The sequence below is a fragment of the Aythya ferina genome (genome assembly GCF_964211825.1).
Source record: "Aythya ferina genome assembly, chromosome: 17".
NCBI lineage: Eukaryota > Metazoa > Chordata > Aves > Anseriformes > Anatidae > Aythya > Aythya ferina.
The window spans coordinates 9,040,035-9,065,727 of NC_140316.1; the positions used below are offsets into that span (position 1 = coordinate 9,040,035).

Consider the following 25,693-nt stretch of genomic DNA (forward strand, 5'->3'; position numbering starts at 1 on the left):
GTCTTCAAAAGACGTTTAGATGTAGAGCTTAGGGATATGGTTTAGTGGAGGGCTGTTAGCGTTAGGTTGGAGGTTGGACTCGATGACCTTGAGGTCTCTTCCAACCTAGAAAATTCTGTGATTCTGTGATTCTGTGAAGATGGAACAAAGCTGAATTTGGGGCGAGCTTGCCCCCTGCCCCAGCTGCGAGTCCAGCAGGAACAGAACAATCCTCTCTTGGCTCTCTGTGGGCAAACAGGGACCGAGGCAAGCTCAGCACACGGTACATGAACATGTCACTGTGGAAGCTGCGATACTGCCTGTCCTTTGAATGCAGAAACTCCACCAACCTGCTTCCCCAGCACTCAAACGCCCTCACATCTACCCTCGCCAGACACTGCTGAACTAGGCAAGGGGCCTCAGCCTTGCTTGAGCACGCTTCTGCACTGCTCCACCTCACCTCTTGCTAACACTTACCTGCAGGATGCAAAATCCTGACTTCCCCATCAGCACATGAAGGCACTTATTAGACAACAGAGTATACACATAAGCTGTCATCCATGGGCTCTCCAACTCCTTTTCTTGCTAAAAAACTTGTATTTTCACACTAGCTTCATCCCCTACAGCGTCGCTGATGCTGTGCTCAGGGGGGCCAAGCTAAGCACCTCCCTTGGGCATTACCACCACCCCCTCGATGATTTTTCTAGGCTCATTTCTCTCACTTTGCACGAGATAAACCTGTATAGGGTCAGGGGTGCACAGAGACCCCCTGGCTCTATTTCAAGAGCTGCCTTTCCCCACAGGGCTCCATCTGGTTGCCCTCCCTGCCCCGGTGCCACGCAGCCCAAGCCTTTTTGGTCGAGTGGCCAAACTCTCCTGATCCCAGCCAGGGAGGAATTTGCCAACAAGGTATGGAAAAAACTCATCGCCTCTGAAGGCAACTCGTCGGAGGAAGGGGGAGGGAAGAGATTTAGTGAGACGGGGTGGGATGAAAAGGTGCCTCCATCTGTGGCTGGCACAATGAGGCTGCCACGCGCCGCCGCCTGAAGCCCTTTTGTGAGCGAGGCGAGGAGTTTGCTGCGCATCCCCTCCCTTCCCTCTCCCAGATGCAGAGCGCCAGAGGCTGGCAGCAAAGACCATTATCAGCCCCAAGCAGCCTTCCAGGAGCTCCTGCGCTTAAAGCTCTTTATCTCGAGGTGAGGGTCTCGGTTACAGGCAGATAAAGCTCCCCCCCCAGCTCCCCTGGGCTCCGGCTGTCCCCTGTGACCCACACGCAGAACAGCAGCCCAGGAAGAGGCTTTTCATCAGCTTTTCTCCCCCCTCCCCAAACCTCAGAGTCCTGAAATAGCTTCCAGCAAAACAACCCTACATAAAGCCATGCTTCCCCAGCCTTTTTTTTTTTTTTTTTTTAAAAAAAGGTTTAAAGGATCTTGAAAGGTTTTAAACATACAGGCAAGATTTAATTGTTATAGACCCTGGGATGGGGAGAAAGTCTGCTGGCAGAGGGAAGGTTGTGCCCTTGTGGCAGCAGAAAATCACCCAGACAAAGCATACAGCAGGGCTTGACACAGGAGCACAGAGAAACAAGCACAGGGACCCTTGATCTGACACAGGCACGTCAGCTGCTCCATCCACTGCTGCCTGTTGTGGCAAGCTGGCTGCCCACGGACAGGGAGAGTTGCACAGCATGCAGCCACTTCAAAACCACACTCAGGGGGGCAGGTCTGGCTCAAAGCAAAACAGCTACAGCTCTCCTGATGGCTGCTGCCCAGCCCAGGCCAAAAATCTCCTCCCATCAGCTCAGGCCAACTGGATCGTGAGCTGCGGGCAGCACCACACTGCCTGCACCTCATCCAGGAGGTGAGGGGCACAGAGACAGGACAGAGCCCAGTGCTCGTGTGGGACACGCTGCAGGTGTTCTTAGGGGACCCTAAAAACCACACTGAGGACATCAAGAGAATGGTTCCCTACCTAAAAGCTCAGGAACATCAGCACTGCTGCTTTAGACAGAATTCAGCAGGGGAGTAACCAGAGATACCTCCTAACCTGAAGTTAAAGCTCTTACCAGGTGCTAGGCTTGCTTCTCCCTCTTTTTCTGAAGCTTCTGTGGTTTTTTGCTGAGGGGCTGGGCCGGAGAAGACACCCATCGGAGCCCATTCCAGATACAGCGGCGTGGAGTGAAACTGAAGAGAACGCAGGAGAAACATGAAGAGCATTAGGTAAGGCATGAAAAAAATCTCTGCTCTGAGCTTTTCTACTCAGACACACTTGTGCAAAACAGCAGTAGGAAAGCTAAGCAACATTTTTGCCTGGCTTAATTAACTTGCACTAAAGGAGAACTGGTATCCAACCAGACACAGGGCCAGCCTGCCAAATGGCACCCAGAGGTCACGGAGCAGGGCCACAGCTGGGCAAACAGGCTCCGAGGGGAGCTCCAGGCTTCAGTACCACACACCCCTATTGCAAAAAGTACCAGAAACCCTCTCCCAGGCCACAGAGGGATTATTACAGCACAGCAGCGACTGAGAACTCTCATCCTCCAACCCCCCACCTCACATTTTTACAAACCCTCCTTTCTACAGATCGATAATTAACCAAGATCCACGCTCTCCAGGCAGCTGCCTGCCCCTGGCTGTGCTCACCTTGGAGTAGGCCAGCCTGGTGAACGCTTGCTTGGCCTCAGTTGGCTCCAGGAACTCCACGATGGCTGTGATGCCTCCTGCAGGGAGCAGCACCCGGCCCAAGCTGCCATGCTTGCCAAAAAGGACTTCCAGCTCTGACACGCTCGTGCTGGCAGGGAGGTTCTTGACCAGGATCACGGTTTTACTCCGCTTGCCAGCAGCCTGCCGCGTTTGGTTGGGGGAAAAGAGAAAGGGGAGATGGGATTTTAGAAAGCCACGCAGCATGTATTTCATCCATCCCAAGCACAGTTGCATTTGCAAGTGTTCAGAAGGTTTCTTAACTCTTTTAAGAGTTAATTTCTGCAAGATGAGGATTAATTAATTTCAAAAAGAGCTGAGGATGTCAGGACTAGGCACCCATAGAAGAAGCAGGTCCTATTTGCTGCCTCCAGCTGGGCATCTCACCTGACTGAAGGCATCCAGGCAGACTCCGTTTTCAATTAGGAACCGGCGAATTTCCTGCACCAGCTCAGTTTCTCCCAGAGCGACCCTCACTGCCACGCTGTCTTTACTCTCCTGCAGGCAAGAACATCAGTTAGAAACATGACAGAGGTCAAAGCAGGGAAGCAAAGGGCCTGATCCAGGAAAGTACTGAGCAACTGTTGCTCCTGCTGCTCTTAGAAGCATCAGGAATTTGGCAGAGAGGTTGAAGGCAAAATGTTCCAGCTCCTCTGAATCTGCTGGGAGTTGCTAAGCGGCAGGGTGTAAATTCCCATCAACTTCCAGCCACGTACAAACTCAAAATTCAGCCACAGAAAAGCAGATATTGTGGGAAAGGGGGGAGAATGATGTCATTTTGTCTTCCGGTGACAAAGGGATTGGCCCCCACAGAGAGGCTACAGGACCAGTGATCTTTCAGCCTGTACAGTGCTCACGATTGGCACAGCAGCTTTTGCTGCACAAGACCATCAGGCAGGTCCTGGCCCTGAGAAAACAGGTAGGAAAATGATCTCCCATCCCCGCCGATCAATAACCAACTCACGTGATCCAGCACTTGGCTTTTTGAAGCATTGTACTTCTGAGCAATGGCATCAGCCACAGCACTTGTGCCCACAAACAACGTGTTCCAGTTGTGAGAGCTGCAGAGAGAAAAAAGAGCCAGGTTCAAAGCCTTGCAGCCTTCTTTCATTGGCAACTCTCTACTCGATGGTCCTGGGAGAAAACTTTGAAACCAGTATGTTGCAGAGGAAGATAACCCCAAATTCCTGCAGGTTTTAGAAATACAGGTGGCCAAACAGACGAGAAAGACCAAATGATCTGAAACAACTGCCCCCCAAAGCGTTACAGCATCAGACCAACTTTCTTTAGGCACCAGAGAAGCTCCTAAGTAGAGCCACTGAACCCCATGTTTCTCTCAATTTGTGCTACTCACTGAACTACTAGAGCTACTTGGAGAGAGGATTCAAGTAGATAGGAGATAAAAGAAACAGAGAGGTGCACAATAAATGCCTTATTGGCTGTGGTAACCTCTACATCCCCTGCAAAGATGCATTCTGGCCATTTGGGAATTTGGCAGGCTGTATCATCACACCGTGCTACAAGACACCTTTGTACCTGGCACTGTTGGCTTTTTCCTTGGCCTCTTTCTGCTTTTTGTAGGAGGAAGACTCGTCTGCATCCACATCTTCAATTTTTTCCTTCTTGATTGTAGAGGGTAAAAGATGCATCATTCTACCCTAGAAGGAAGGAAGAAGAGGTCCAGAAGGTCTTAAATATCCCAGAGTAGTTCATGAGCTAAGTAAGCAAGGGGAAGAAGTTTTCAGGCACCTTTCCTAGTCAAGTGAACTAGGTGACAGAGGGAACCTTCCTCCCCAGAGAAGCCATTACAGCAAGTAAATGTCCAAGTAAATGTAGTACAAGACAGACTCAGACCTTCCTCTAGCTCAGATTTTGGTACTGTTTTTGGAAGCTGTTCACACCAGGCTGCCCTACCAGAAGGGACTGTGTTCTCAGAGCAAGGCAGAATTGCCTCTACCCCTGATCACCCACAGAAACCCCGTTCAGCAAAGCACAGGAGCAACAAACACCCTCCCTGCACAGGAAACCCATTGGCGGCTGTACCTGGAACACCTGCCCGTCCATCTCTGCATAGGCCTTCACTGCGTGCTCGGGCATCATGTAGGTGATGAAAGCAAATCCTTTGGGTTTCTTGGTCAGTCTGTCTATAGGGAAATGGATATCCGAGAGGGGCCCTGCGAGAGGAAAGGCCTTTCCGTGAGAGATGTCCTGGCCCAGCCAGCACTGCCCACAACAGCACTCAGAACTGGCACCTCCTGGCCACACAAATGCAGCTGCTTAGAACTTGCCTTCTTTATCTTAAGTCAGGAACCAGGATTTCCACAACCTAACCCTCTGTCTGCCCCAGGACACTCCCATACCAAGAGAAACTTAAATTTGCCTAACTTTGAGCAAAAAGGGAAGCTCGAAGCTCCCAGCTCACATGCCAAACATAAACAGAAATTTGGGGTACTCAGAAATTCATACCCCTAACCTACAAAATCTAGAAGTGTCCCGTGTGATCAGTGTGTTTCATGCAGCAGGTGCTTTCAGCTACCCTCTCCTCCTTCCCATCCCACCAGGACTCTGAGACTGACTGGTAAGAGCTTTTGCAGCTGCATTTGAGACGTGACGAGGAAGGAGGACACACACACAGCATGCTCTGAGCTAAGCACAACAGCACCAGGGGCAGTTTCAAAGCCAAGCAACCACATCTTATCACCCCGGGCAATAAAAATTATGGGAGTCAGTCTGTGTCTGAGGAGTGTGGGACATGGAGCTTCACACATCCACTCCCACCAAGCAAACCTCTGTCCCAGCCCTGCAGCAAGTACGTACCATACTTGGAAAAGATCTTCTCCAAGTCCTCCTCAGTGCTGGTAAAAGGCAGATTCCTGACAAAGAGCCTTCCTGATTCAGACAGGTCCTCTTCTTCCTCATCATCCCTCTTCCTTCGTTGCCACAGCTTGTCATCAGTTTTTGCTGGAACGGTTTCTTTTGGGGTATTCCCACATCGGAGTACCTTGATGTATCGCCCATCTAGTCCAAAACCACAAGCACGTTAGATGCTTCCCACAGCCACGGGACATTTATAGCAATGAGTTAAGAGTCTGGGCTTACAGCAGTGACACAGGCAATTATAACTTGAAAAAAATGAGCAGAATTCTGCCTGGTTAAACAAAAGGATGAGGGCTGCAAGAGATTAGTCTTCATGAAAATAATATGAATAATGCTTGCTAGCCAGCTGCACAGCCTCCTTCCCCTTCAGAGCTCCAACACTTCTGCCTCTGCCAGCCTCATCCACAGGCTTCTAAGCCAGTGTTCCCATCCTGCATGGTTTTTTTTGTTTTGTTTTGTTTTTTTAAACAAGTATAAATTGAGCAGTTCCACTACAGACCAGGCCAGGAGCAGGTTTCAAATACAGATTTACAGAGTCACTTCTACAAATCCCCTGCAGTATCCCACCTAGATTTAAACAATATCATTTTTATGCCAAGAACAAAACACACTTCAGGCACGTGGCAAGAAACAAGAGCCAAAGAGCACACGGCTCAGCCCGTTGCCAAGTCTAAGCTGCTCCTGATGGCACTGACATAGCACCTGGTTATCCCACGTCAGCAGCGCAGAGCAAACCACCCCCACCATCTGCCTGGGAAAAACTGAAGCAATGGGAGATTCTTTCACAGGGAACACTTCAGCAGCTGAGCACCCTGCCATCGACAGCAGCCGGAAAGAGAAGGAACAAGCAGCCCTTACCTAGGCATTCTTTTCTTCGTTTCAAGGCCCTTTGCACTTCTGCTTCACTCTTCAAGTCAACAAAGACATAACCTTGGAGGAAGGAAAGGTTCAGCTGAGCATCATGTGGGGTGCACAGAGTCACTAATTGGCTAATTAAGGGTGAATCAGGCTTTTTACATATAGATTCCTATAGATAAAGCATTCAGGTCCCATTAAAGTTTCAATCCAGCCTGAAAACAGCCCCATCAGACTGGAAGGCTGCCTTTTAATAGCTCATTCTCTATGTACAAACCAAACAAGCCCAATTTAACAGCTGAAGTGGGCTTTCACAGGTGTCTCCAAGCCATCAAGAGCAAAGAAAAGGCGTGTCTGCTGTAAGGCTATGAAAGAAAAACAGCAAAGTTCTCTGCCAGCTCCGAGGACCTGCTCTTTCTGATGGGTACCTCCAGTAACTGCAGCCCCTCAGAAGCCCACCTTGGTTACAGGTGGATTTTACAGATGGACTGGCAGCAGCAGCCCTTCCCAGAGGAAGGGACCTTTCCTTGGCACGGTTTGGGATGTTTAGGAAAGCTCCAGGGGCAGATGAAAGAACAGGCTCCTGCTGCTGTATGCTGCAGTACCCTAAGGGAGCACAGCCAACATTACTCTGCCCATGGCATCCTATGGACAACAACTAGGGCAGGTGAGCTGCAAAGTCACAGAAAGGTCTATAAGAATCAGGGCACGAGCCAGAAATTTAGAACTACAGATGGAAACAGCAGTGGTGTGATTCAGAAGTCCTCCAAGTCACAGATCCAACCCACTTCAACATTTATACCTTACCTGTGTTTTTCCCCTGGGCATTTTTTCCTATCCGGATTGCCACTGGCTTCAGAGGCAAGAAGAATTCTCGAATCTTTTGCTGCAGGAAGAATTAGAATTGCTTAAATCAGTTCTAAGATACAGGAAGCAGGTTTCATACTCTTTTATAAGCGCTATAAAAACATCACATGCAACATACAGCATTTCTGCACAAAACCAGGTAAAAAGCTTCTGTCTGCCCATACAACCCTCAGCGCAGCTCCATCGAGTGAAGAAAGGGGCCTCTGCAAAGATCTTGTTGAGTTACAAACTGCGAACACCCCTGAACACTCATTTCCAGCTTGGGAACAAAGCTCACCTCAGTGATGTTCAGAGGGGCACCATGCAGTTTCACTGTGTATGGCGTGCTTGCTTCTCCCGAGCTGACCTGGTTCTTCTGCACAAAAGGACAGAAAAAAAAAACAGCTGAATGAAAAACAGTAAAAGTCACAGGACAACAAGCTGATTTTGCCCAGCAAGCAGGAGGTGTGAGATAAAAACCATGAGATTCTCTCAATTGCATCATCCTGGGTAGGAATTTCTGGATGAGGGTGAAAAGTTTGACTGGGATGTTCAAAACTGCTGAAAAGCAACCTCTGCGAAAGAGCATTCTCTGCAGACACAGAGACAGCCACGGGAAAGAGAGAAGAGCCGCTGAAAAGTGCACTAACAGCACTTCTTCAAAAGCCCTAGTTTCCAAAAAGGGAAATTTAATCAGCACTGAAAAGATACCTAACAAACTTTTTTAATGTCTCCCATCAAGTGGCCCAACAAAGCTGGCACCTGGGGGTCTTGCAGATTTCAAGTTTTCAATCTCATCCCGGGAGCAACCAATGAAAACGTACCATCCCATGAAGTTCCTGCTTTATGACAGACAAAATATAATTCAGCAATACCTGTAGCGTGGATCCTTTTTTCTTTTTCTCTGCTGGTGACTCTTGCTGTGGTTTCTGGGCTTTTGCCTTCCCCTTTTTTTCTGTGTGGGTGCTGACAGTTTCTACAGTGTCTGAGTCCTCCTCACTCTCACTCTCCTCTTCCGTCTCTTCACTGTCTGTTTCTTCTTCTGTGCTAGAGGAGGACGAATCCTTCACTACTTTAGATTTCAGGTAATCCATATCTGAGAGGTCTTCCCTGGCAGCTGCCTTCTTCTCCTGGCCCTTCTTTGCTGTCAGAAAAAAAAGACCAAAGTTTTGCATCGATACTGCTGCTTTCTCCTCAACCAGGTAAAATCTGAGAACAGACACAATCACTAGAACCAACTTACTCTCCTCTATCCTTTCTGCATGAAGGAAAGACTTAAAAATAGCAGAGCAATTTTAAATCAGCACTTCCACACTGACGTGTCTGGACTGCTGTTTCTTTTTTCTTTTTTTTTAAGCAGCAGTTCATATATAAAACAAATTAGAAAGGAGCTTGAGGCATTTCATGAATTATTTTGTCTACGTTTTAACTAAATACTTCAAATGGACTCCAGAGAAGATTTTCAATTGTTCAGTTAAATTTTGCACAGACAAATGACAGACGAAGACATTTCTCCAAAACACCATCCATCCATCCCCAGAGATTGATTGACCACGCCTACGTTTTAGTTACCCGAACAGAGGCAAAGAGCAGCAGGCAAGGTGCCATTTACTCCAAAAGAAGATAAGGCAATACCACACAGGGAGCAAGAAAGGCTCCAAAACCACATTCATCGCTGGTGCAAGAACACTGGAGACTAAAAATACCAGACTACAGCCCAGATTTCTCACTCTAAGTTATCCCAGCGCTCTACTAGACACCGTTTTCCTTCTAGGATCTAACACACTGAACTCTGACCGTTCCCATCAACTCTGACAGAGCCCGAGGACATACCAACATTTTCAGAAATATGCAAAAGGCAGACCATGTTCACAGAAAGCAGTTAAGTGATACTAAATAAAAGGAAACCACATCCAGCTTTGGAAATGCTGGCAATGAAAGGGGCCATAGGCTAGGTCAGCATTAAAGGAGAGAGAAATTTCCCCTATTACTCTTCCTGGGCTTTCAGGAGAAAGCACAGATGCCATCCACTTAATACCAGAAACTGCATTTCTCCACGTTTGGGGAGCTAGCCGTACACCTGAAGTGTACTGAGCAAGTCTCACACTGGGGAAGCTACCTTCTGACTGCACTGTCCCTGTTTGTGGGCAGGACACTGAGGTTCAGAGACAAAGATGAGCAAAGACGGTTCCTTTCGGTACCTTTGGTTTCCTCCTCATCTTCAGAGGGTTCATTCCCCTCCCTCTCCTCCTCGCTCAGATCCTCAGACTCGTCTGAATCGAAGTTCAGGTAATCAGCTGCTGCCTTTGATTTTTCCTTCTTGGGCTTTTCTGCCAAAGTGTCATTAGCCCAGGTGGCCACCTGAGACCGTTTCTGGTGAACCACCAAGAATTCCTGGAATGCTTCATCTCCTTCCAGCTGTTGAAAAATAAAGCAAGCAGACAAACTGTGAAGAGAGGCAAAGGAGTGGTAGTAGCAAGTCTGAATTCAAAGACAGCTCATTTTCAGCCACAGAAAGAAAACTTACAAACAGAACTCCACTTTACACTCACAAGGTGAGTCACTAACAGCTCTCAGCCCTACACCCTCTTGTTGTACTTACTGTTCAGAAAGCACTTTAAGGAAAAAAAGAAAACATTAAAGAAGGAAAAAGTGCACAAGTCAAACATAACAAAACTTGCACGTGGTTTGAAAACACAGTTGTTGAAACAGGTTTGTCCGGGATGCAGTGTTTGTTCACAAAGGAGTAGTTAACAATTAAAAAAATACACACAAAAAAAAAAACAATTTCTAATGTTGGGATTATCAGAATTATGCTTTGCTACAGCAGAATTGACTGTCGTAGAGTTCTTTACATCATACATCTTGCCTGAATTGACAGCAATGAAAACAATACAGAAAAAAAGCTCTATTATTCCTGTTCTTAATATAAGTTATCAATGTAGGGACTGGGACTGAAACTTACCTCCTTTAAGTCTTCTGTGGGGTCTTTCTTCTTTTTATTCTAGGAAGATAAACCATGTTTAGAAAGCATTATTAGAAGCAGAGGCAGTATCACTTCTCAGGTAACCTAAGGCTAGAGGGAACATAGGTCCTAAGGCAGAAAATGCCAGAACCAGGCCTCCAACATCAGCTCTCCCAGCTACTCAATCCCCTTTCCCCCACACCCGGCTATCCCCCTCTCTGCCAAGTCACTGCCACACATCAGATTTCCATGGAAAAAAAAAAAAGCAAGGCTTACTTTCTTTGTGCCTGCAGGAGCTGCACTTGTCACAGGTTGTTTCTCCGGCTGCTTTTCTGAGGCAGGGACCTTCTGAGAGTGCTTACTCCACGCTTTGGGTTTTGAAGGGTCACCAAAAGACTTGCACAACTCAACCTGAGAGGAATAAATCAAGTCTTTAAAAATAAACAGTCTGAACAGTGCTCAACTAAACAGTCAAACAAGTTCTCCTTCATATCACAGATAACGCTCTGCCTCGTATATTATGATGAATCACTTTAAATAAATGAAAAAAAACGAACTCAAATTCACAAGTTCAGATGATCACAGCTCGAAACCTGACACTGCTGTTCCTGAAATCACTGTCATTGCACAGAAGACAGACCCTCTGTATCAGCTACCTGCTTGGGACACCAGCAACAAGGCCTGACATCAGGCTTTGCTGTTTTGCTGCAGAGAACTTAAAATTCAGACTTTTTTGGGCACTAGCTGCTCATCAGTAAGACTACCAAGATCTCCAATTATCAGCTTTATTCTGAATCAAAAGAAGGAATTTTCAAAGATGAGCTCACAGTGACTCTGGAGGTGTCTATGAAGCTCCTGTTGAAGTGGTTCAGGGCCACCTGAGCTTCATCTTCAGACTTGTAGCCGATGAAGCCGAATTTCCGGAATTTGCCATCCTTGGTGAACTTCAAGCAGCAATCGGTCAGCGTGCCAAAGGCTGCAAACAGCTTCCGAAAGCGATCTTCCTTCATCTGGGAAACGAAGACGAACAAAAGAAGTCAGCAATGAGATAATGACAGAGATGTTTTGTGGATACATCCAAACCAACACACTTACTAACAATGGACTTCTGAAAAAATACATCACATTATATCGTGGCAGGGCTGGTAACAAACACACATCAACTGTGAAAGCTCTTCATCTCCCCATGAATTCCCTACATGCATACATCTGTGCCTCCAAGAGCTCCCCACCCAAATGCTGCACCCAGGTGGGGGGCTGCCCTCAATCCAGCACCCACTGCAACCACAGGCAGCTGCCCACACCTCCACATGAGGCTCCCGCAGCACCTCAACCACCAAGGGTCCTGCCCCCAGCACTCTCTTGCCTCCTCTAGCCAAGCTGAGGACTCTCTGTGTCAGGACACAGAATCAGAAAATCATTAAGGTTGGAAAAGCCCTCCAAGACCATCTGCTCCAACCACCCCCTACCACCACTATCACCCACTAACGCGTGTCCCCAAGCACCACGTCCAACCTTTCTTTGAACCCCCTCAGGTACAGTGACTCCACCACCTCCCTGGGCAACCCATCCCAGTGCCTGACTGCTGTTTCTGACAGAAATGTCTCCTCATTTCCAGCCTGAACCTCCCCTGGCACAACTTGAGGCTGTTCCCTCTAGTCCTATTGCTGGTTATCTGTGAGAAGAGGCCAACCACATCTTCCACATCCCCACCTCTTCCTTTCAGGCAGTTGCAGAGAGCAATGAGCTCTCCCCTGAACCTCCTCTTCTCCAGCCCAAACGCCCCCAGTTCCCTCAGCCGCTCCTCATGGGACTTGTGCTCCAGGCCCTTCCCCAGCTTCGCAGCCCTTCTCTGGACACGCTCCAGGACCTCGAAGTCCTTCTGGAAGTGAGGGGCCCAAAGCTGAACCCAGCACTTGAAGTGCAGCCTCACCAGAGCAGAGCACGGGAAGACCATCACCTCCCTGCTCCTGCTGGCCACACTTCTCCTGACACAAGCCAGGCTGCCGGTGGCCACCTGTGCTCGCTGTGGGCTCCCTCCCTGCTCCCTCCCCGCGGCCTCCCCAGGACCCCACCGGGGCCTCCCCGCTCCCAGCAGCCCGCACCCAACCCCCCAGGCCCCGCTCCCCCCGAACGCCGCCCCGCTGAGGCCGCCGCCGCTCTCACCCCGTTGGGGAGGTTCTTCACGATGAGCCTCGACATGTCGGCGACAGAGGGGGGCGGCGACAGCGGCCGCGACACGAGGAGGGCCCCGCCGCGCTCAGCCGGGCGCACGCCGCGCTGTGGGCGCCGCCATGTTGCCGCCGCGTCACGTGGGCGCGGGGCCCGCAGCGCGCAGGCGCGGAAGTGAGCGGAGCCGTGGCAACGGGCCCTAGCAACGCCCATAGCAACGGGCCCTAGCAACGGGCCAGGGCCTGATGGGGCCTGGGGAGTGGGGGGTGCAAAGGAGGGGGATGGAGGTGGCCATGGGGGACAGTGAGGGGACAAAGGGACACGGAGGGGACAAGGGGACCCCCAGGGGGTGTTGTCTCCCCAAGGGGTGTCCCCTCCCCACCAGCCCACGGACACAGTCCCCAGAGCCATGCAGCCATGGTGCAGGGGACACTGGTGTCCACTAAAAAGATGGTGTCCCCAAAGTAGGGACCCCGCTGCCACCAGCCCCCCCGTGTTCTCCTGATGCTGCTCGGTGGGGCCGGAGGAGGGAGCTCCATGCCTGACACTGCTCTGAGCTGAGAGGCGCCAAGGGCAGGGGGAATGAACCCCTAAAAAATTCAGGGAAATTGGGGGTGATGGTGTGAGTTCAGTGCTGCTTTGCTTCCTGCCTGCCCCTGTAAAAGGGGGAGATCTTCGGGAAGGCAGCAGGTTCAACCCAGCCACACCACAGCTCCATCCCAATGGCTTGGTGGGACTGGGATGCAGGCTTGTAACTGGGGAGCCCAACCTGACCCCCACCCCCCCAGGTGAGCAGGAAGGAAACCACCTGCATTTTCTAGGCAAGAATTTGGGGAATGGCCAGACTCAGTGCTCAGGAGAGAATGGGATGCTCTGGGATGGCCATCCGAGGCTCTACTTGAAGGAAAAACACGGTGCATGAAGCTACCTATGAGTGCCCAGGAGGAGATGCTCCTGCTCCCATCACCCAGCTCTTTGAAGGGGTCTCCATGAGCTGTTGTGGAGCTGGGGACCCATCTCCCTCCCCTCGCCCTCTGCTCCTGCCTCGTCCTTGCCGTGCTGTCAGCCTTGTCACTGGGATGCAGGCTGGCACTGACAGGGCCCCGCTCACACCATCACTAACACGTCCAGACCGTGCCCTTGTCATTCCCGTCCTCTCCAAGACATTTGTCTCCCTCTCTCCTTCCCCATCTCCTCCTCACCTGCTGATCGCAGCCACCAGCAGTGCCCAGCTCCAGCCTGTGCTGTCCAGGACAGCTCTGACCTTGTCCTCCTAAGCTGTCACTGCTGGGACAGAGCTGTCCACACCCCAGCCAGCCATCCTGCTCCCCATGGGTCCCACACCTCACTTGGGGATGCAATTTCCCTCCAACATCCCCTCCTGCAATTAGGGTTGATCCTCCCCAGGTGAGAGCTCACAGAGAAGCCTCAGTGCCCATGAGGGGATGTGGCTTTTGCCAGGGCCGTGGAGATTTTCCCCTTTGCTATTCCCCTTCCTTTGTGAGTACCATATTTCAGCCTCCCCAAATGCAAAGATCTGGCTACAGAAGCAAAAGCTTTCAAAATTCTGACTTGAGAGTTGATTTCCTTTTTACTTTCTACTCCCCAGTCTACCTCTGGCTCCAGTTTTTATGTTTGAAAGTGTGAAAGCTGGAACATTTTTCTTTTTTCTTTCTCACCAAGTCTTACACTTCTGGGGCATCAGCAATAGGTGGCTCCTTCGGTGGCTGTTCCTGCTGCCCCATGGAAGGTCCTGTCCAAAGGTAGGCTCGTTCCTGAGCAGAGATCCCAGCCCCAGGTAGAAAAGAGGGAAACTGAGGAGGGAAAAAAGAGGGAAACTTGTTTGAGAAGGCTCAACAAAAGCTTTGGAAAGCAGCTCCAAGTGCTTGAACACCTGCCCCCAAATCACCCCGACCCCTCTGCTGCAGGCCCACAACGTGGGTAGGGGGTAGACTGGGCGCTGCCCTGCCCCAGAGCAGAGACTCAAGATTAGACTGACCACAACACACTTTTGGGTCTTTTCTCCATCAAAATACACCTCAGGTGATCCCATGGGATCCTAAGGGGGAAACTCAGCCAAATCCAGGAGGGTACCTGGCAGGTGACATATCCCATGAAGGTGACACTCCATCCACCTGCAGCCTGGCTGCCAGCCCACCAGGAACCAAGTCGGGGTGTCAGGATGGTGACAGGGTCACGGTGCTGCCCACCCCCTCGCCCTCCCTCCTCCAAGGTCCCCTGTGCCTGGCAGGGGGTGACAAGCTCTCCGTCCCATCCCACTGCTGACAGGAGGAGAAGTCACAGCCCCTCGGCTGGTCCCAGTGGAGCTGTCACGGCGCGTTAGGCATCTGGCTCGTCCTCCAGCAGGACAGGGCCTTGCACAGCGCCAAAGAGCAGGGGTCACCTTGCTGTAAAACACCGTTACAGGCTGCCTGCAGCCGAGCGGCTGAACTTTAGGCAGCAAGGGCTACAGCGAGGGGCGGGAAGGAGAGAAAGAAGGAAGCTGCTGCAGATCCTGTCCCTCCCTGGGTGCATCGAGGGGTCAGACTCAAAGCTTGCCATGGTTTTGGAGAGATGCTTTGTTCAGCCTGGTATCCCCAGGTCACCAAGGTGCCATGGCACGGCTTGTCCTGCTGCCAGCCCTGCCCAGGAAGGACACACACGGCCGTGGGCAGCCCTTCGTGCCTATCTGATCAGGAGCACCTCATCCCTGCTGGGTGCTGGGGTCACCCTCACTGGGACGGGAGATAAATCACAAACAGAAAAGCACAAACCAAAACCATGGTCGTCCACGGGGGGCTGCAGGGACCTCAGCATCGAGCACACAAACTGCTGGGATCGGCACGGGCTTAAAAACGAGGTTCACCCGGTGTTCCTCCTGACCACACAAAGCCACGGGAGATGTTGGCCATGCCCTGCTGGCCACGCAGCTGCAGCTGGTCCTGGCCATTGCTGTCACCCAGCAGTGACACCGCTGCCTTCAGGGGACAGAAAAGGTCTGGCCCCTTCGCAGCACACCCCGAGGCAGCCTTCAGCACCTCTCCTGTGACTCACCAAAGACTCACCACCGGCCCTTCTGGTGGCCTGGACCCTCCGCGAGGAGAAGGGTTCCTCCTGCTGCTGCCCCTCGCCTGGTCTCTCCTCCATCCATCACCCCCTTCCACCGCCTTCGCCTTCCTTTGTGTTTCTGTATTTTGGGTTGTGTGTAAATGGACTCAGGGGAGGGTCCGGGCAACAGCTGCCTTTGATCAGCGCAACATGTGGGAGACGGAGCACTTCAGGAATGCCGACTCCTGATCAAAGGTGGGAACGCAGTGACAGCCGGGGCTTGGCAAGGGCCCATCCCCGCTAATCCCCAGGGGGGTAGGACCAGCAACCCGCACAGGCTGGCTGGCTGTCCATCAAAAGGGGACAATCTGCACCCCAAAGCGTGGAAAGAGGCCAGAGGGCAGCCTCCAAAATTCAGTGCTAGCACCCAAAGCAGCAGGAGAAACGCTGAGCAGCCTTGGGGAGGGCACACGATTGAAAATTGGGCAGTGCTGCCCCAGCACATCGCCTCCCTGAAGGCGAGGCTGGGTTGGAAGGTCACTTGCTATGAAAACATCAGGAGGAAGAGGAAGGATCATCCCTCCTGATGGACAGACGGGGTCCACAGGAGGGGAAAACAAGGCTCAGCCTCCCCTCCTGTGGGTTTGGCAACCCCCAAGCCTGTCCCATGGCACCTTCTGCCACAGACACTCTTATCTGCCGTCTCTTTCCCTGATAACCCCGGGTGCTGAGCTGGGAATCCCATCTGTGCAGAGCAGGTGGACTCAGCAAGGTGCTGGGTGAGGGATCACACGCTCCCCACGATGCTGCTCCAACAGGGACCAGGTCGGGGGCTCCCCAGCAGGATGCTCCCCTCCCAACCTCAGCAAAACAACCCCTCGCCGCACGCAGCACCCCTGCCCCATCTCTATTTGGGTACTTCTCGGACAAGGCTCCTCGGTCGCGTCAAAATGGGAAGCTTTTAGAAAGGGGCTGATAAGGGCAATTCCCTCGGGGTCGCAGCGGGCAGGGTCACGGGTCGCTTCCTCGCGGCGCGCTGCCTGATAACGAGGCGATCGGAGCCGGGGTTATGGAGATGGCATTTATCAGCAAGCCCTGGGAAAACAAAGACCTGCAGATGCCTGCTGGCTTGCCAGCGGGGAGATGGGGCAAGGATGAGCACCGATGTGTGGGTGGGGGCTTCAGGCATGGGAGCTAGCACAGAGGAAGGGTGCGGGAGGATTAGGGAGGTGAAGAGCAGGGGCAAGGGATGGGAAGCTTGAGGGTTTGTTCCCTGATTGCTCCCAGAGCGGTGATGCTCTGCACTGTGACCACAGACACGTGGTGGGGCTGCCATAAACAAATACAGATGAGATGTTCCCAAAGCAGGGAGATGCTGCACGTGGGAGCCAAGCCCTATACAAGTCCCAACCCCAAGAATCCACCTGCCATATATCCCCCAGGGTGCTTTTCTTCCCCCCTTAGAGCCCCCTGAGGACCATCTCCATCCCCAGCCATCCCATTCTCAGCTCACGGAGACAGAGCAAGAAAACCAGGAGGGCAGAAAGGGAAACTGAGGCACGGGGAGGTGACAGCAGACTGCTGGCAGCGCAGCCAGGACTGAGCCACAGCCTCCCCCTTGGGGAGCAGCCCAGGGACTGTGCCGAGCTGCCCATTTTTTGGGGGCCATGGAGACAGCAGAAAGAGCCCCTGCTGCTGCCCCTTCCCATCCCAAACTGGGTACAGCTGAACAGAGGATTTGGGGGAGCAGAGGGAGGGACAGCAGGCAACTGGAGGGATGGAGAGGAAAGCACGGGGCGCGTGGGCACAGTCTGCCAGCACCCGGGGTGCTGGGAGCAGCACAGGGTGACAGGACACCGCCGACACCTCGCCACGGCAGGCACGGGGACAGGCAGCACGGGAAGGGCAAGACACAGCAAGAGACAGCAGCTCCCGAGGTTTAACTCCCTCCTCCACCAATATGCAGCACTTTTTCCTTACTGGAGAGGCTCGGCAGAGCAAATATTGAGAGCACCTGCCTGCCTCAGCCAGGCACAATTATCCTTGACCAAATGCCACGGTGCAAGAATGTAGGGCACCCTCTCTGCCCGCCCACCCTACGCCAGGGCACAATGCAATTAAAATAAGCGGTGCCAGATGGTTTATTAGCGGCTGCAGAGCTGGGGGCTGGTGCTTTGTGTCCCAGAAGTGGCTCTGCTGCAGCTCCCTTGCATCCTGGGGTCAGCTCTTCCTCCCACCCCACCAGCAATGTCCATCCTTCCCCTCTGTCCCCTTCTGTTGGTGCAGAGCCTGGCCCGAAAAGCGTGTAACTCTGAAATCCTACAGGAAAAACCAGGAATATCGCTAGGTTTTCACACTAAACATACAACCACTCCAAGGGCACTGCGTGCTTGCCTCCCTAGCCCCTCTCCCACAGCTTCTGACCTCTTGGGCTCTGCAGAGGTGCTAAAGCTCACATTTCTGCCATGGATTTCACTCCCCTGAATGCCTTTTGCACAGCACCAACCACTCGGGGCGCATCCCAGCCATTCGTTACAAGCAGCAAAGCTGCTTCAAGCCTGTGGTGTGGAGTAAGCCAGGAAACACAGCTCCTGTGCCACCCACCAGCTGGTGATGAACGAATCAAAAAAAACAAAACAGCCCCATGGCTCCAGCCCCACAGTTATGTGCCACACACCAGCCTGCCTCGCTGCTGGGAACGGGGTTTTTGGTGCTCTTTTAAGTCCCTTGAAGCTTTTCAGCAGAGCAGGCAGCGAGGGGATGGGAACAAGCTGTCGCAGCCTCACCCAGCACAAGGGCTCGGCGGGCACCACGCGAAACCCCGCTGCATCCCTGGCTGCTCACACAGGGGAAAGAGCTTTGCACTGAGCCATGGAGGAGCTCAGGGGCTGTCTGAGCAGCAGCACGACCCTGCTGCATCCCAGGAACACGCAGGGAGCAGAACAGCAGCAACAATTCAGCACAAATCATTTTGTCCTGGTGGCCAAGGCACGGTGCACCCTTAGCCAGCTCCATCCTCGCACAGCACCCATGGCGAGCAGGATGGGGAGCTCCTGTGGTCCTTACCCTATCCCCAAAGGGGCCCCAATTTTTTTTTTTTTTTAAGGTTCCCCCAGAACAAATCCTCATCCCAGCTGCAGCAAAGCCCCCTTCTCCTGCAAGGGCTTCTCACTTGCGCCGTTTGTTTTGCTGCTGGCAAGGCTGGGTGCTGGAAGCTGCCAGGCGAGGGGCTCTGCGAGCACGGGGACTACAAAGAGGGCTGACACCTCTAATGAATTGCAGTAATACCAGCTCGGGTGAACTCTGAAGTGCCTGTTTACACAATCACTGACCTCCCCTCGCCCGCTCGCTGGTGCGAGTCCCCCTGCCTTGATGGATCGCAGCTGAAGGGAGGCAGAGCCCGGTGTTTATCGTCTCCCAGCTTGGGAAGGGAAGAAATAACACTATTTCCTGGCACGCCGGCCACCACCGGCGATCAAATGCCCACCCAACACTTGCTCTGGGAAGCACCGTCTGCAGGGGCTTCTTTACAAATCCATTTTTTTGGGGAGGAAGGCCAGATGTTCATAGCTTTTGCAGCCAGACCTTCCCCACGGCCAGCGGAGATGCTCCCTGGACCAAATCCTGCTCCATCACATCAGTCCCCAGCCAAGGGACACAGCCTGGTCAGACGTCCCCGTGCCCCTGCTTGGGTTTATGAGAGCAGCCCCCAATCCTTCCTGTGGCCCTAAACCTCCCTCTGATGCAGGTGAGCACCAAGAGCCCTTCTGGGTGATGCCATCCGTGGGGAAACGGGTCCCTCCTTTCAGCACACACTAGGATTTGGGGTTGGGACATGTCCCATGACCATCTTGTCCCAGCTCCAAGCATACAGGGGAAAAAAAACCCAAACCCTATTAGAAAAGGGGAGAGTGCACTTCGAAGTCTGCAGTCAGCCAGCAGGAGGGAAGGACAGGAGGATGCTCTGTCACCCGGCCACCCTCATGCCTCCCCACGGCTCATTTTAGCCCTGGCAGGAGGGGAAAGTCTTCCACAAAGCCAAGCTTTCCTTCCTCGTGTACTCAGAGGGTGAAAACTTCAATGCTGGCCCCCAGGGAAAGCGCTTCTCCATTCCCCTGCTCACCCCCCGACCTCCTCGTTTTGTTCCGGAGTTATTTTTGGCAGCAAAAAGCTTTCTTCCTCGCCCTTCCCCTGGCCCCCATCTTTCTGCCAGCCAAAGTGGCATTTTAAGCCTCCTGCCCGCCCGAGCAGAAAAATGGTGGCTGCGGCGGGGCAGAGTTAAACCTCTCCACCCGCCGAGGAAGCTGGAACCTTCTCGACCCATTAACCCCCCACCAGCTCAGCCACCCCAAGAGGGGCTCTCAGAGCTCGCCACGGGCCAGACCTGACCCCACGAGGGTCCACAGGCAGGAGAGGAGAGCTGTGACCCCCAGGATGGGGACTCACCCCCATCTCCTCCCCTGCAGCACTCTGAAATCCATTTAACCATTGCACCGTGGTCTCTGCAGTCCTCTATCACGTATAAAATCCTAGCTGCACCCCAAATCCTGCTTGCAGTTGGAGTTGGGTGAATTCGGGAGGTCCTACACCAAAAAAAGCTTTGGGGAATACACAGAGACCTTGTGCCACTTCCCCCAAAAAGCGAGAGAAGCTAGCTTCACATAAACAAAGGTTTAAAACACCATCAGCGAGGAAGCAAGCAGCACAAAAAGTGCGGCTGTAAGGCTCGAGCTGTGCTAAGGGATGTCAGGACCGAGGAGTGGATGCCCTGAGACCCGAGGGTACCAAACCCCAGCATCACCTTGCTCCTCTGCAGCCAGAGCTGCTCTGCCCTGCTGAAAACAAATAAATAATTAGCTGCTGTCCATCAAAACCAGCAACGAGGGGCTAGGCAGACACCCAGCCGGCTCAGCATCCTCCTCCCCACACCAGCAAGATCAGGCAGGGGGACACCAAGCCCTGCCCCAGCTGCTGGGCTCAGCAGCCTGGGGACATCCACGGTGGTTAGCTCCCCCCATAGACAGCCCTCTTCTTCCTGAAGGTTTCCTGCCCCTTTTTTTATCCCACTGGTGTTTCTGCCTTCCTCAGCACCTCGCAGCTGTGAGTTTGGCTTTAACTGCAGCCCCTCGGTGGGTTTTAGCCCACAGGGTAGGACAAGAGCTGCAGAGCATCCCTAAAACGGAGAAACCCTGCAGGGCACGGACTTAGGAAAGCCTCTGCCCTTTGGATTTCTGCCCAAGCAGCTCCTCCAGCACTTCCCACCACTCCATCCTTACGCCACGGATGAAAAAGAAAATAAAAAAATCCAGTGGGGAAACATGCACCTCGCAGCAATGCCCTGGCAAGCCTGGTTTCAGCCCGAGGTGATCTCCTCTCCCCACCGCCGGCCCCGGTTTGTGCCGAAACGGCCGAGCAGCCTCTGCTGTTGCAGCAGCATCACTGCACAGCCCCGCGGAGGAGCCGCCACCACAAGATGTCACCCGCACCCTTTGCCCAAAGCCCCCCAGAAGCCCCCATAGGGCCGCCTTGCTGAGCGGGGCCGGGGGCAGCCTGCCCCAGGACCCCCTTCCCCAGCTTCTGTGGGGTGCTGAGACCCCGGCACCTCGTCCCCTGCCGCACGGAGGGGCGCCAAACCTCGTCTCTAACTCAGCATCTCCCCATCCCCATGGAAATCCCCCGGCTGCGGCATCCCCCGGGGACCAGCGCTGGACCATGGGATGCTGCGGGTGCTCAGCACCAGGTCCCAGACCCCCTCGTGGGGTGGGATAATCGTCCTTAAAGTTCTCACCCACCCGGAGACCTGCAACCCGGATCACAAATGGGTGGAAGAAGTGGTTTTCAAGCTGGCAAGGAGCAGCTTTCTGGCTCAGGAGTGCGCTAGGAGGTCTCTGTGCAAGGTCTGAGCACAGAGGGGGTTCAAGTGGTGTTATCCTGCCCCAGAACAAAACACCCAATTTTTGTAAGTAAATTGCAAACTTCTTTAATCCGTAGATTCAAGATATTTTGCCCTGAAGTAATTCAGCTTGAATAAGAACCTCACAAACTGAGACAGAACTAAAACGTTTTAAGAGGAAGGATTGCTCCAGAGCAGACAGAGCGGGCTGCCAGGGAGCTACGGGGATGTGAGCGGTTCTGAGTCAAGGGGAAACGGAGTTGACTGAAACTGTGGGAGCACCAAGCCCTCTGGCACAACGTCCCTGCATTGCCAAGCCTGTCGTATTTCCAACTGCAGACACGGGTGAGAACTGCAACCAGCACCAGCCTCAGCAAGAGCAAGCCTTACACATTTTCCAAGCCTTTAAACATTTTCTGTTCTCCTCTTGAGCCCTGGCAGGGAGCAGAAGAGCACCCAACAGGTCAAACACAGGCTACAAACCTATGTAACACCCAGAAGATCGCACTAACACCTGAAGAAGGAAACCTTCTCGAGGGGGATCCCAGAAACCCTAAACCCCAGCGCCAGCAATAAACCCAAGAGGACTGGCAGCATTTGGGGCACTGCAGCAACAACTGAGTGCTCCGGAAAAAAGCCAGCCTGGGTCTTTTCCTCCTTGACCTCCCCTGCAGCAGTGCATTAGCCTCCCTGTGCATGCTCGTGCTGTAAGTGGGATGCTGCTGGGTTTATTCCAGAAGCAGAGGGGTCGGCTCGGCGAGGTCCCGAGGGCTCGGTCCCCCACGGCTGCTCAGCTCAGGTTGCGTTGTTTAATGGACTGCTCTACCAAAAGCACGTCTGTTGCGAGCCCCCACGGTGCCTTATAAAAGCCAGCACCACCAGTGAGCCCTGAGCCTGGCCGCGCGGCTCCACGGGCAGGTTATTGCTCGTAAAACCCCGTGCTGGAAGGAGCCGCGCTCCTCGAGGGCGAGCCAGCGCTGCCTCGTGGTTTGCTCAATAAAAAGCCCCCCGTGCTCGACTCCTTTCCCAAGGAATATTTGAGATCTGCTGCTCCGGGGTGTCCAGAAAGGAAGAAAATTACTGGCCCGTTAACAGCTGCCCCTTGGCCTGTTTTTCCACGTTTGAAACAATTGGCAGCTGGGTCGGCCGAAAACATTTGTTTTGCCTCGGATTATTTGCAACACCCCGTAAACTCGGTGGCTTTTCACTCCCTCACCGCGGGGACTTCTCCTGTGTGTTTTTCCATGCGCCTCCAACATATGGAGCAATAAAAGCCTAGGTCGTGGCTGGTGTCACAAAATATTTCGGGGGAGCCCTGGGGAGGAGGCGTACGGCTTGGGTGGGGATGACCTGGCGGAGACCCGGGGCTGAAGGAAGCTCATGTTTTTATGAGCCGGGAAATTGCAGGCTCAGCTCGGGCTGTGCCAGTTGTCTGCTTCCTAACCAGGGGCTGGGCAGGGGGAAACATCCAAAGGGACACGTGGCAGCTGCCAGGGGTGGTGGGTCCCAGCAGGGGACAGCCAGGAATCACTAAGGTCAGACAAGACCTTCAAGCTCATCTGGTCCAACCATCCCCCTACCACCAATGTCACCACTGAACCATGTCCCCAAGTGTCACGTCCAACCTTGCCTTGAACACCCCCAGGGATGGTAGATGTCGAGTGGGACAGGCGAAGTGGCAGGGCTGTCGCCGAGCCAGCCTGCAAGGACAGGTCGGGGTGGGGAAATGCTGCTTGGCAGATGTGGGGGGGAAGGAGGCAGAGAGCTGGGGAGCTGACAAGGGAGGGTGGAGGGCGTGGGGAGAAATACAGACCTGAGCCATGGAGGATGGCACAGGACAGGCAAGAAAAAGGAAGTGAGACCTAAAACAGGGGAGATGAACAAGCCTGGAAGAGCTGAATGGGAGACAGAGATGTTCCTTTTGGGAAACCCCACTTCTACCCACGCAGCCTGCCGATGCTCCACGCACACATCCCCCAGGAGAGCAGCACACATCCAAAGCCCCAACAGACCTCAGCCCACAGTAGGGGGCTCGGAGAGGGGCACAGAGTACAAATGTCTCGACCAGAAGATGAAGGCAGCTCTCCGTGCCCCCCCTCCCCTGGGGACGGTGAGCGGGGCTGGAGTGAGGGCGAGCAGAAGGCTGGAGTTTGTAACGCCGCATCCAGCTGTCATCGCCGGCGTTTGTCAAACGAAGTGACCACTCTCGGGACAGGTACTATTTCAAAAGTGAACATCGCTTTAAAAAAGTGCTAATGTACAAGGCTGTCAGGTCCCAGCCTCGGGAGCAAGATTGCTTCTCTGATGTTCGGGGGGAGATAAGGCTGCCGGGAGGGGCGGCAGCCGGGGCTGGCTCTGCTTGTCACTGCACAGAGCGCTCGGACCTGGCCTTCCAGGCAGGTTTGGCCAAATACCTTCTCCTGCTCGAGGCTGGGGAGCTGAAATGTAGATGCTCAGGTCAGTCCCCATTGCTACAGCACCACAGATTTCAAGTCTCCCTCCAAGCCATCTGCTGCATCAAGCTTATTTTAACAGAGCACGCATTGCTGCTCCCAACACGGACTCCTCTGCTCACCAAGGACTCCTTCACCTGAAGGATTTGAGAGTTTTCCCCAAAAAGAGGCCGGTGGAGAAGGAGCAAGCCTTTCTGTAGCACCCATCACTCCCAGCTTGGGCACAGTCACCAGCACATCACCCATACCAGGTGCATTTCAGCCCCTGCCTCTCCTTATTTAATGCCAGCAGAAATGATGCCTCTCCCCTTGCTTCTATTGCGCTGCCCAAAAGCTGCGTACCCTTCTCACTTTGTCCACCTTGGTTTAGGAAAACAAGGGAAAAACACACATAAAACTAAAGATATCTAATTCTTACCTTCTCTTCTGGAGACAGACGAGGTCTGCTAGGGTTTTGTACGTTATCCACCCGGTCCCCTGGGTTAGCACCCAGCTAGAACAGGATCTATTCCCTCTGAGAGCCTTGGAGCAACCTCAGCCTGCTGGTGGATACCACTATAACCTCTACAATTAGGATTTATTTAATCCTTCCCCTCCATCCCCCAGGCAATCACCTGCAGCCCCATCCCACACAAAAGCCAAACATTCCCCCTGCCACCAGCAGCACCCAGGGCAGAGCACACCTCTCCCCATACCAGCACCAATAAGCACCATTTCCCCAGAATATCCTCCTCCCTAGGCTGTGAAATGTGGATTTCCCCTTTGGGAAAACCCCCCTTGCTGCCACCCAGCCACATCCAGCAGCCCCACCACCCTCGGGGAGGGGCAGCCCTGCCCTTTCCTTAATTACCTGCAGGTTGCTCAGCTAATTAGCCCTCCTCAGGTCTGGATCTTCAGCAGCTGTGCTGCTCAGCACATCCTGCTCTGGGTCACAATCAGAGGAGCCCTACAGCTGCTCAAAGCAAATAATCCACAAAACATTTTGCCACCTGAACCAGAATCTTACTGGGACGTGGGGAATTTTCCATCAGAATTGAAATCTGAGGGGCTTTTCTGACTTCATTTGTAACCTATTTGGACCATTGATTAGTACCAGCATTAATAACCCTAGGAATTAATGTCAGAAGAGGGATTTTTCAAGGAGACAATTTGCATGGTAACATGTTGCTCTTGATTAAACTTTGCAACAAGGAAAAAAAACCAGTTTGTTCTGCTAACATCATTCTGATGACTCCTGTTTGTTTCTAGAAAATGATCTCTTTTTCTCTAAATGGTGTTGCATTACATATAGCAGAGCGTATTACAGCTGTGTAGCATGGACAGATGAAAACAAAGAGCCAAAGCGATGCTAGAGAAACACAGCGGGCGCCTTCACCTCCGTACAACATTTTGATTGTTGAAAACAATCATTTTAGGGAAATTCAGTTGGAAAAATATTCTATTCCAAATCAGAATTATTTTTTTTAACGCCAAATGTTCCTATCCGTGGATAAAGAAATTTATTTATTTATGAAAGGAATACAAGCGTCCATTCCTTATACACAATAAGAAGGGAAAAGTACCTCACAGCACAGGCAGCTTGCTTGAGGGACTCCTGGCTGGAAGGAGCTTTAATTCAAAGTAATGAATGTAATAACTCCATAAAAGCTATTTGTATTAATTCCTTGCATTTACCCTGGGGTCCTCCAGCCCTGGGGACACCGCTGCCCAGTGCTGTGGGCACTGAGCTCTTGGAGCAGCAGGAGCACTGGGTGCCTCTGATGGCAGGGCTTTGAGGCATCCTTTAAGTTACCTACAAACTTTCACAGGTCATGCACATTTGGGTGAGGATTAGGCTGGAAATATTTCATTGCCAGCAGCCTTCGTGAGCTTACTGTCTGCACAACCCTTGAGAAATTCTGTGCAA

The 25,693-nt window shown here is 52.7% G+C and overlaps 1 protein-coding gene across 4 annotated transcripts in view; it reads right to left on the reverse strand.

Moving 5' to 3' along the window:
* RBM19 (RNA binding motif protein 19) overlaps window positions 1-24,503 on the reverse strand; it is a 70,628-nt gene extending 46,125 nt beyond the window's left edge. For 2 of the 4 annotated variants that reach the window (XM_084538732.1, XM_084538735.1), the window contains exons 1-16: window positions 12,388-12,525; window positions 11,049-11,231; window positions 10,498-10,632; window positions 10,222-10,260; window positions 9,458-9,674; window positions 8,132-8,400; window positions 7,555-7,632; window positions 7,218-7,296; window positions 6,414-6,485; window positions 5,496-5,696; window positions 4,722-4,852; window positions 4,215-4,336; window positions 3,643-3,739; window positions 3,066-3,176; window positions 2,622-2,822; window positions 2,045-2,162 (exon numbers count right to left, since the gene is read on the reverse strand). In XM_084538732.1, coding sequence (XP_084394858.1) covers window positions 2,045-2,162; window positions 2,622-2,822; window positions 3,066-3,176; window positions 3,643-3,739; window positions 4,215-4,336; window positions 4,722-4,852; window positions 5,496-5,696; window positions 6,414-6,485; window positions 7,218-7,296; window positions 7,555-7,632; window positions 8,132-8,400; window positions 9,458-9,674; window positions 10,222-10,260; window positions 10,498-10,632; window positions 11,049-11,231; window positions 12,388-12,423 — 2,089 coding nt within the window. In that variant the 5' untranslated portion in view covers window positions 12,424-12,525. Of the gene's footprint in view, window positions 1-2,044; window positions 2,163-2,621; window positions 2,823-3,065; window positions 3,177-3,642; window positions 3,740-4,214; window positions 4,337-4,721; window positions 4,853-5,495; window positions 5,697-6,413; window positions 6,486-7,217; window positions 7,297-7,554; window positions 7,633-8,131; window positions 8,401-9,457; window positions 9,675-10,221; window positions 10,261-10,497; window positions 10,633-11,048; window positions 11,232-12,387; window positions 12,526-14,072; window positions 14,208-24,205 lie in introns of those variants that run through there. The other 2 variants (XM_084538733.1, XM_084538734.1) reach the window with 2 other exon arrangements.
* Window positions 24,504-25,693: the final 1,190 nt, after the last annotated feature.